Source organism: Sycon ciliatum, chromosome 3 (genome assembly GCF_964019385.1).
Source record: "Sycon ciliatum chromosome 3, ocSycCili1.1, whole genome shotgun sequence".
Taxonomy (NCBI): domain Eukaryota; kingdom Metazoa; phylum Porifera; class Calcarea; order Leucosolenida; family Sycettidae; genus Sycon; species Sycon ciliatum.
The window spans coordinates 37,072,458-37,082,931 of NC_088645.1; the positions used below are offsets into that span (position 1 = coordinate 37,072,458).

Sequence of the window (10,474 nt, forward strand, 5' to 3'; positions counted from 1 at the left end):
TCTGGCATTTCTCCGGTCTTCCCCAGCGCTTACAGGCAGGGCCTGAACAGCCCTGATTCCATACTTCACAAGGCAGATGTGCCATACTGTTAACGAAGATGTGCAGCCATGCTGTTCACAACACAAGCATGCTTCACAACGCAGATGTGCCTTTGTTAGAATTATGCATGCATGCTGAAGATTGTGTTGGTGCTTCCCTCTGCTCAAGTAACTGTATCTGGCTGGACTTGTCCTTGTCTGTGTTGTGTACGCATTACAGTCTGCACCGGTGCCGCGACAGTCGATTGCTTTGCCTTTGATCCATGCAGGCTGGATCTTTTTGTTTTCTGTTGTTTTGTTTTGTTTTTTGTTCCGGTGTACCAGCGCTGCAGCTAGCGTAGGCTGCGTGTGCAGCCGGCCCTACAAAAATGCACTTGCTTTTCACTTTTTTTTTAAGCTCTTTCACTGCGTGTGAAAGGATGAGATTTGTTTTGTAGTTTGTGAAGTGAGTTAGCCTTTTCTCCCATGCAAGTAGCTTGCCGTGTTCTCGCTCCTTTTCCTTTGCTATAAGTTGAGTATAACGTATTGGTAATGTAATTCAGTTTGCTGATAACAAGACTGAGTTTACAGTCTTCTCTCGAGTGGTAATTATTAACAGCCATGATGACTCCTAGATTGAGAATAACAAAGATAAAACGGGATAAAAAGAAGCACACATACATCGATAACACTGCTGGGGTGCGGCAGACAGCGAACTATAATACGTGCTTTCGACCGAACGAAATTGCGCTGAAAGAAACCTGAGTGAACGTAAAGCCAGGGTTTGGTTTGAGCTTAAAAAGAAATAATTATATAATTGAACAGTGATGATAGTAGGTGTTCTATAAACGCAAGAAAACAAACGTTCAAAACCTTTGGGATTCGTCAGGAGAAGCCGTGGAACGTTAACCGGATTACTCAATCTGTTTTATAAGGTAAACTTTTCAATGGCGATAGTATCATACTGCAATAGAATGCCGGGAAAACTCAACACCCTCCGTGGGCCGGTGCAGGATTCCATGTATGCAGACAGTACAGCTGTGTCAAGAGCAACGCATACGCGTATAATATCATGATTTTTTTAATTCAAGGACATGCGATAAAAACCAATGCGGAAAGGAAATACTAGCGGATCAAGATCAAGCCTGCCCGAGCGACCAAAACAAGCAAAGACTAACAAACGCGCTCTACTAGTGCTACACGCTCTAAACATTCTCACACTATAAAACACTGCTACTTCTACTACTACCACCAATACTACTGCTAATCCTAGGCCGGCTAGAAGAAAAGACAACAAAAAAAAGGGAGAGATGAGACACAGACACACGTGCCTAGTGTAAAAAAGGAGAGATGAGGCACACGTGCGTGCAGAGTGTAAAAAAAAGGGAGAGACTAGGCACACAGGAATGCAGAGTGTAAAGCAAAGGTTGGTGGCATGGCCGTACACGACGAGAAGTGGAGGCTTGGCGCAACCCACCTTGGATCTCACAGTGCCGTCCTGTCCTGCTCATATGCTCGAAGCCCAGCAAACGCCTAGTTAAGTTAACGCAGTCCGCTGGCGGCATAAGCGGAAGCTGCACAGTGCCTGGGCAGCACGCTGTCGTGCACATACGAGCACACCGCTGGAACGTCCGCCGTTTGCTAGACCACTGATAACGTAGACCTGTTGCCATGTTGGAGAAGGAACTCTGGTGATTTCGGGTGATAAAGGAATGGGCTCGGGTGATTTCAGGTCACAATGTCCATGTGTGTGTGTGTGTGTGTGTGTGTGTGTGTGTGTGTGTGTGTGTGTGTGTGTGTGTGTGTGTGTGAGAGAGAGAAAGAGAGAGATAGAGAGGAGGCAATGCGATGCCGCGGAGAACGCGATCAGCTCTCCAAACCATCGGGAACGCGCTGCGGCTCCCACTCGCAGAAGAAGCCGTCGTCACCTAGGCGACGGCGTACCACCACGCACATACCGTTGAGCTCCACAACCGAAGACTTGACCCGCGCAATCCGACGCCGCTTGTAGCGTGGCCTGCAATCACCGCGTTGGGAGAAGGAGCGTCGCTGACGCTGCCTTCGCACAGGTACGGGAACAGGTACAGGTGCGGGCACAGACATGGTCGGCAACGGTCCACCGCCCGGGCCCTCGCCGCCGCTATCAACGGCGTTGGGCGGCAGTGGACCAGTTCTCCGACAGTACAGGGGTGTGTGCCACGTCACTGCCGATCCACCCCGGCTAGATTTGTCGTCGAGGTGCGGTGTCCGCGGTGGCTTGTCATCCACTGCGGCGGCGGCGGCAGCATTTCCCCAGGACTCGTGCCCTACGCCTGGCAGCAAAGCACTAGCTTCTTGAGCATGCGGGGCTTCATGAACATCCGCGCCATCATCCTGCTTGCTATCCTCGGTCGCTGCAACGTGCTCCGGGCCATCATCCTGCTTGCTATCCTCGGTCGCTGCAACGTGGTCCGGGCCATCATCCTGCTTGCTATCCTCGGTCGCTGCAACGTGCTCCGGGACATCATCCTGCTTGCTATCCTCGGTCGCTGCAACGTGCTCCGGACCATCTTCCGCTGGCATAGCTGTCTTCGTTGGCAAGAGGTCTGCAACGTGCTCCGGACCATCTTCCGCCGGCATAGCTGTCTTCGTTGGCAAGACGTCTGCAACGTGCTCCGGACCATCTTCCGCCGGCATAGCTGTCTTCGTTGGCAAGACGTCTGCAACGTGCTCCGGACCATCTTCCGCCGGCATAGCTGTCTTCGTTGGCAAGACGTCTGCAACGTGCTCCGGACCATCTTCCGCCGGCATAGCTGTCTTCGTTGGCAAGACGTCTGCAACGCGCTCCGGACCATCTTCCACCGGCATAGCTGTCTTCGTTGGCAAGACGTCTTTGTCTTTCTTCGTCTTCCGCTCTTTCCCAGGGTACTGAGTATTCATGAGCTGCAGCAGCTGCGCCTTTGTCGGACTTGCCGGATTCGTGGCCTTCCCATCAGCTGGGTGGTGCACGTCTGACTGCGACGCACAATGCTGCGCTCCAACAGCAGGAGACGTCGCTCTTAAAGGAGAGGAACGACAACTGGGGTCCTTGCCCTTAACCGTCCCCCCGACTTGCTTATCGTCGTCCGAGCACGGAGTTAGAGAATCGTCCTCAAAGTCAAGCAATGGTTCTGAACAGTCGGATACTGCCAGGTTCTCAGGATTGGCGTTCCAACAGTCAGTCTGCTCCGAACAGACAAGCAGCAGGGGTGCTGGTGGTGGTGGCGGTGGTGAGGGCACAGCACACAGCGAACTCGAGGACTTCTCCGAGGCGTGCGAGCACAAGCAACCATCGGCAATGGACTCACCGACTGCCGAGTCTGCTACAGCAGGGTCTGAGGGCGGGTCTGTGAGCGGTTCCATCGCCGCGTCTGCCACACCATGGTCCGCGGGCGGTTCTATCGCCGCGTCCAGCTTACCCTGTGGCGTGTTAGCGTTGCTGCTGCCGCTGCGATGAGTGGGTGCTTTGGCGTACCAGTGACCGAGTGCCGTCGGTGGCGGCATTCCAAAACTCGTTGTCGTCTCCGCACGGGTGCTCTGCGGTGCGGACGAAGCGCTCCCATCGCACAACCTACTAACGATGCTCTTGTACTCTACGTCAGTCACGTGCAGGGCACACGCTCTACGCCACTCGTCCGCAGACGCACATCGCCCCAGCTTCTTCTCGGCAACCGTGGCCAGCTGCCGCAGGTTGGCCGCGTCTGCGTCGTCAAACGGACCGCTCGGAGCGGCGAGGCACCGCACATCCGTCAGTAGGGCGGCGAGCTGGGAACGTGCTGCAGTGTGCTGCGCCGTTGAATACAGCTTTCTACGAGTAGCCAATGGCAACATGCTGAGCAGCTCAGCCAAAACCTGATCGGCGACGACTGGCCTGTGACCGGAGTCAACAATACCTATGGGCTCGGTAGTAGCTGAGCATGTGTTGCTGTTTGTGGACATGGGCTGGAGAGCGGCGGCAGTCCGCTCCGGTACAGCCGAGCCTGGCTTGCTCACCGGCGCTTTCTCTCTCGATACACGAGCAGCTGGCTGTTGATCTCGACTACTTGATTGCTGGACGGTCATCGGAGGCATGTCACCACCACTGTCAGAAGTCACAGTTGTGCCTGTCAGGCTGATGCAAGCTTGAGAAGCTTGGGCAGTCGATGCCGCAGCGGTAGATTCGGAATCACGATCAGCCGACGCGGACAGGACTACTGACGCTACGATTGCCGACGCCGACGATACCGCAATGGGTGCAGCCGTGGACGCGCGTGTGCACGTCGGCGCTACTTCATCTCCATCACCATGGTTACCGGTGCCACCGTCACCACTGGCTGTTGCCGCTGCTGTAGCAGTCAGATCAATCCTGACCGGATCAATCCTGGCCGGATCAGTCTTGGTTCGTCGCAGCTCCTGCAGATACTCAGACACGTTCATTAAAGGCGGCAGCTTGGGCAACGACAGTGAGGTGGCGGCCGCGGCTTCGGCAGCATCTTCCCGAGCAGCTTCAGTCTTGCTCTCAGCGTCAGCCCCGGCACGTACTCTACTAAGGCTTCGCCGTGATGACGAGGTATTCGCCTCACCATGGTTAACAGAAACAACAGAAGCTGAAGCACCAGTGCCAGTGGTAGCAGACTCTGCAGCGACACCAGCGGTGGTCGTAATGCCGCGAGAAGACGAAGCTGCAAAGCTTGCCACTCCGTCGGCCACTGGCAGACGAGCGGGAGCTGCCGGTCCGGAAACAGAACTGGCAGTGGAATTGTCCTTGCCGACACCGGATATTGTCACCTTGGTTACGGTAGCAGCGGAAAATCCACGTTCGAGGGTGGAGGAACGTCTGGAGTGAACCGCAGCACTAGATGTGTCGGAAGTGCACCCAGTACTAGTAGCATTACCACTGGAACTAGAGGCAGTGCTCGAGGTCGGAGCATCCGTACCAAGACTGCTGCTGCCTTGTGGGCTACCGGTCAGAGCATTGTTTGTGTACTGTGCTCGCGAGGACACAAACGATGCGCCACCTGGACGTAACAGCAATGGTAGGGGTCGCCGCCAGCCATGGACAGCCGCATGCGTTCCGTTCTCCGGCGTGCTAGGCGACGCGAGTTCATCAGAGTTGCTGGCATCACGCGGCCGTATGGACAGGGGTTCGCGCTGATTTGGTGGCGGACTCAGCGGTGTGTGCAGCAGGGGCTGCTGGGAAAGTGCAGGGCCGGGCCCAGGGCGTGTCGGTCTGGGTGGCACATACGTACCCATGGGTGCAGGAGTCGCCTGCGCAAAGCCGCCTAGAACTGCAACCCCACGGGGCTGAGTCCAACCCAGCGGATGATGGACGTAGCCGAGAAGGGGACGGGGACGTGCTTGGTGTTGCTGCTGCTGCTGCTGCTGCTGCTGCTGCTGCTGCTGCTGTGACAACTGCTGAAACTGTTGTTGCTGCTGCTGTTGCAGTAACTGGGTCTGCTGGGGTGACTGGTGCTGCTGAAGCTGAGGCTGAGGCTGCTGTTGCTGCTGCTGCCACTGCTGTAGCTGCTGCTGTAAAATCTGCTGCTGTTGCTGAAGGTGTAGCAGGAATATCTGTTGATGTGGATGCGGCTGCTGCACTTGCTGTAGCTGATGCAGTTGCTGCTGCACTAGCTGCAGTCTGTGCTGGAGCAGGTTCGGCGCAGATATAAAGCGCAGCGCTTGCGGCAGAATGGAGGCAGCCAGCATGGCGCGTGGGTGCAGTAGAGGATGCGGCAGGCGTGGCTGTGGCAGCGACTGTGCAGGCGTTGGATGAGATGGTCCACCGCGCTGGGTCTGGTGTTGCGACGACCACACAACCTCCGTGCTCTGCTCCGACGCACTCCTTGCCGGGTGACCCGACGCAGTTTGTGTACAACTGCGCGTCCTCATCACAGCAGGAAGAAGAGGAGGCGACGAAGACAAACCAGCAAGCGGAACGGACGCCTCACCAAGCGGTCTGCTTGAAGAAGCACCCTTCGTAGGTAACGTTGAGCTCGCCATTCTGCTTGCGGTGGGCCCTTCCTTCGTAGCGACATCATCATCACCATCATCATCATCATCATCGTCCACACAGTCCGTCAAATCGATAACCGAAACGGCATGTGCAGGGCGGGTTGACGCCGTCGCCGTGGTGCGTGTGGTTGTCGTGGCAACAGATCCCGTGCCAGTTTGCTGGTGCAGGTCTGCGGACGCTGCGGTCGTCGTGAGCCCCATGTCCGGCGATGAAGTTGCTAACATCGGCGGAGACATTGTCAGTTGACTCTCGGTGCCTGCTGACGGCACGCTCCTGGAGGCCAGTTGCCGTAGCGACATACTCGCCGTGGACGTGAGCAGTGGCAGTAGTGCTGGAGGCGAGCGTGCAGACTGTGCAGTGCTTGCTGGTGTACTGTGGGTAGTGGTGGAGGAGGAGGTGGTGGCAGAGGTGGTGGAGACAGACGAGTATACGCTACTCGTGCACTCCAGCGCTGCACGGCAATCACTGCCAGTACTCGCAGTCGCAGATGTGCGTGCTGCATCGGAAGTACACACGCCGGTTGCTGCGGTACACTGTGAGCCTGCCAAGCTGGAAGAGCTCTCAAAGGCAAGCGCTTGCTGCCCGGTTGTCGTCAGTGCCACAGACACCAGCTTGAGAACACTAGGTGAAACGTTGCGAGGCAGTGCCTTCTTGCTGCCAGCTGATGTCAACGACACGGGCACACTGGACGCTGCCGGGACTGCAGCCACTTCCGCATCCGCTGCTCGCGCTCCTGGTGACGACGATGGCGGTACTGTGGCCGCTCTCGCCGCTCCCGCTTCTGTCAGTGCCACTGACACCAGCTTGAGGACACTAGGTGAAACGTTGCGGGGCAGTGCCTTCTTGCTGCCAGCTGATGTCAACGACACGGGCACACTGGACGCTGCCAGGACTGCAGCCACTTCCGCATCCGCTGCTCGCGCTCCTGATGACGACGATGGCGGTACTGTGGCCGCTCTCGCCGCTCCCGCTTCTGATGCTGCTGGTGCTGATGATGCATTCGCTGCTAGTCTTACTGCTGCTGCTGCTGCTGTTGCAGGTTGTGGTGCAGATGCTGTCGGGCATTGCGCGCCACCAGCAGTTCCGTTGGCAGTTTGTGAAGGTGGATCGGCGAGGGTTGTTGCTGGTGATTGAGCCTGCGCGGCTGTTCTCGACTCGTGCTGTACGTGCTCCGAAGCGCCCAGCAGGGAAGGCGGCAGTCTCAATCTCGCCATCGCCCCGTCGGCAGCATCTTCGCGGGCCGACACGGGCGTATCCACCGACTGCTGTGCTGCCATAGCAACTGTTGTCATCAGCAATGCTACACTTGTTGCAGGTTTCGCTGTTGTGGCCGGTTCGACGGCATGCGATGCATTTGACGACGACGACGACGACGACGTAAGTCTAGTTCCCGCCGCTACCGTTGCCAATGCATCTGCTGTTGCTAAAGGTGCAGACAGATTACGCAGACTGACAGCAGAAGATTGCTCTAGAGCTGTGAAAGAACTTTGACTGGTCGTCGAAGTGGGTGCCTTGCAGCCGGATAGCGCGTCTGTGTTCTGATTCGGTGACGGTGGAGTCTTGCGTGGGACGCCGGGCGAGCTGCCAGGAGAAGTGCTGGTACCTGCGGCCAACAGACCGGCAGCGGCGAGCCCCACCAGACTCTCAGATGTCACTCGCACCGAGCTTGAAGACGTCGAGGAACGGCTGTCGGACGCGTCGGATACGTGCGACTCGATTTCGCATACCTCCGCTCTGGGGCCGGAGTCCACTGTTGCCTGTGGACTCCATGTGCCCTGGATCACGACAGGCTCGGCTAACTCAGCAAAGCTGTCTACGGGCGTGTCGACACGAGCACCGGTGGTCCGATCCTTGCCTTTGCGCCTGCGCGTGCCGGACAACGCCGAGCTGGCTTGCAGGCTGGGAGCGGTGATGATCAACGAGGGCTCGTCACAATTGCTTCCTTTCCCTCTGGCACGCGTTCTGCATCTCTCCTCACCTCTGGACACTGGGCACAGGATGGACAGGGCATCGAGAAGGTTCTCAGCTTCCGGAGCTACCGCTGCACCGGCACTCCTGTCGCCTGGCAACGAGCCACGGCCCGTTTGCTCACGGCTTGCATTTGGCGGTGTAAACAAGTTCCTGGCAACGTGCCTATCACCTGCTAACGTCTTCGCAGCATTCATTACTGCACCGACGGATTTGAACGCAATAGGCGGGGTAGACCTAAGCGTGGCCGAGACGTTGCTGGCTGATGAACGGCCACTGACACTGAAGGCTGCTGCAACACCCGGCGAGGGACTCTGAAACACATCCTCGGTTCCAACGGCACTGTCCTTTCTTCTCCGCTTTCGAACAGGCAGGCTGGACGAAGCAGCCGATACCTTCTCATCCGCCTGGTCGTCACTGAGCGGCGTAGAGCGTCTACACTTGCCGCGAGAAGCGGCCGCGACCGGAAGCGACGGTTCCAAGGGCTTGCCGCCGACACTGCCACCGCTCCCAGCGGGACTTGGGTTGCTGGTGGTACTGGGTGGGCGAGGGGCAGCACGCTGGCACTTCCAGCCGCCAAACTCCGGATGGTTGGCGAGGATTCGGTCGACGGGCGACGCCGCAGAGCTAGTCGAAGCGGCGCTACTCACTCCCGCCACCGTTCGCTCCGTTCTCGCCTGCACGGGACTGCCTTTTTGCGACGACGCACGGCTGGTGTGCGACAGCGGTGTGGAGCAGCGGGACGATATGCCGCAATCTTCACCCGTCATCTCGCCGCCGGGGTCTTTACTGTCCCCTTCGCCGCCGCCGGCATCCGCCGGCTGGTAGCTGCGCAGGACACGATGAGCGCCCCAGTAGCGCGACGACGACTGTCCGTACTTGCGATGCTGGCTGGTGGAGAGCGGCCGGGACGCCATCGCACTGGCAATGGGCTGCGCGACGCGTTTACAGCTACCCGCGTCGATCGCTGACGTCGCCTGTCCCTGGGTCCTGTGAGGCCTGGCTGTGTCGCCACCGTCCTCAGAATCACCGTCCTCAAGATAGCCCGAGGCGACGAGTTGGCTTTCGGCGGACGCTGCCAGCCGGCTGGGCAGGCGAAACGTCTCCTTGAGCCACGGAGCGGCTTTCAGTTCTGGCACGTCTCCATCGTCCGCTGCTTCTTCGTCCATGATCTCGCCGAGTGAATGCTCGGCTTGCGACGGAGGTGTGGGAAGGCCGGGCAGTGATAACTCTTCTAAAGCTGGGGGAGCGATGGAGGTGACTATGTGCGGATGCTCGCTTTGCAGCTGCGTGATCGCAGCCTCCTGTGGTGCATCTTGTATGGACGTAGTCTCTGCGCTCTCACCTAGACAGTCTAGCGCCTCCTCAGTCTCCTCCTCGTTACTCTCCCCGTCCTCATCCTGGGCAGCAGGCGCCTTTCCGTCTGTGACGTTGCTCACGTTTGAAGGCGACTGCTCCACACTTTCTTGCTCTGAACCCTCCTGTAAAGAGCCACACGCACACACAAAATCAAATACTTTGGCAGTCCAGTCAGGCGAAACTGCCCAAAAGAGCCTTGCCAGCGTGGAAAACCTGAATCTGGACCGAATTTAGGCTCAAAACCCCCTTGCAAATTTATATTTTAGACTTGTGATCTGCTTCTTCAGACAGTTTGCCTCCGTACACCCGTTGGATTATTGTAAAACCTAGCCAAAGTTCTAATTCCACTCCCGCTATTCTACTGACACCTGTGGTACACAATGCTTCTCAGCCTGAATGCAAGCCGATACGCGATGCACGCACATCACGAAGTGCATTCACCAGCCAGGGATGCGGACACACGTCTAATCGGAGCTCCACTGTGCTTTCCTCACACACTACAAGGTGTGACCCCATACACTCTCTATAGAGAGAGACGCCCTCCCAGCCCAGCCATCCACAGGTCAGTCTTGAAAAGCACTTTCTGCTCCTTTGAATACTGACCAGTATTCGTATTTATAAAGTATTTATTGTATTTCAAGAGTGACATTTTTTGCAGAGTTTTTCGGGGATTTGTGCATACAATTTGGGGAACTACCGGTAAACAGCAAAAGCAAAATTCCTAAGCATTTCGAATTTTCAGTTCTAACGCAGACGTGCGAACGTTACATTAAAAAAAGCCTAAATTCTCCACCAAATGCTCATCACTTACCAGCACATTATCAACAGCATCCGAGCGTCGATGCATGGCAGCCACCCGTTTTTGCTGGGCAGCTCGCCTACAACGTGATAAGCACACACACATATATGTACACACACACATATGTACACACACACACATATGTACACAAACATATGTACACACACAAACATAACGGTATACACGCACATTCACACAGGCACACACACACACAGACACACACGTGCACACACACACACACACACATACAGTGAGCTAGCTGTCTAGTGAAGGTCGTAACGTTAGTCCTGCCAGACGTAACCCAAAGAGGCACTATAGTG

At 56.7% G+C, this 10,474-nt stretch overlaps 1 protein-coding gene across 1 annotated transcript in view; it reads right to left on the reverse strand.

Moving 5' to 3' along the window:
- Positions 1-360: 360 nt before the first annotated feature.
- Positions 361-10,474, reverse strand: part of LOC135812092 (PHD finger protein rhinoceros-like) — an 18,854-nt gene continuing 8,740 nt past the window's right edge. Inside the window, exons 4-5 of the mRNA XM_065325421.1 lie at positions 10,167-10,233; positions 361-9,477 (exon numbers count right to left, since the gene is read on the reverse strand). Of these exons, the coding sequence (XP_065181493.1) occupies positions 1,885-9,477; positions 10,167-10,233 (7,660 nt within the window). The 3' untranslated portion in view covers positions 361-1,884. The remainder of the gene's footprint in view (positions 9,478-10,166; positions 10,234-10,474) is intronic.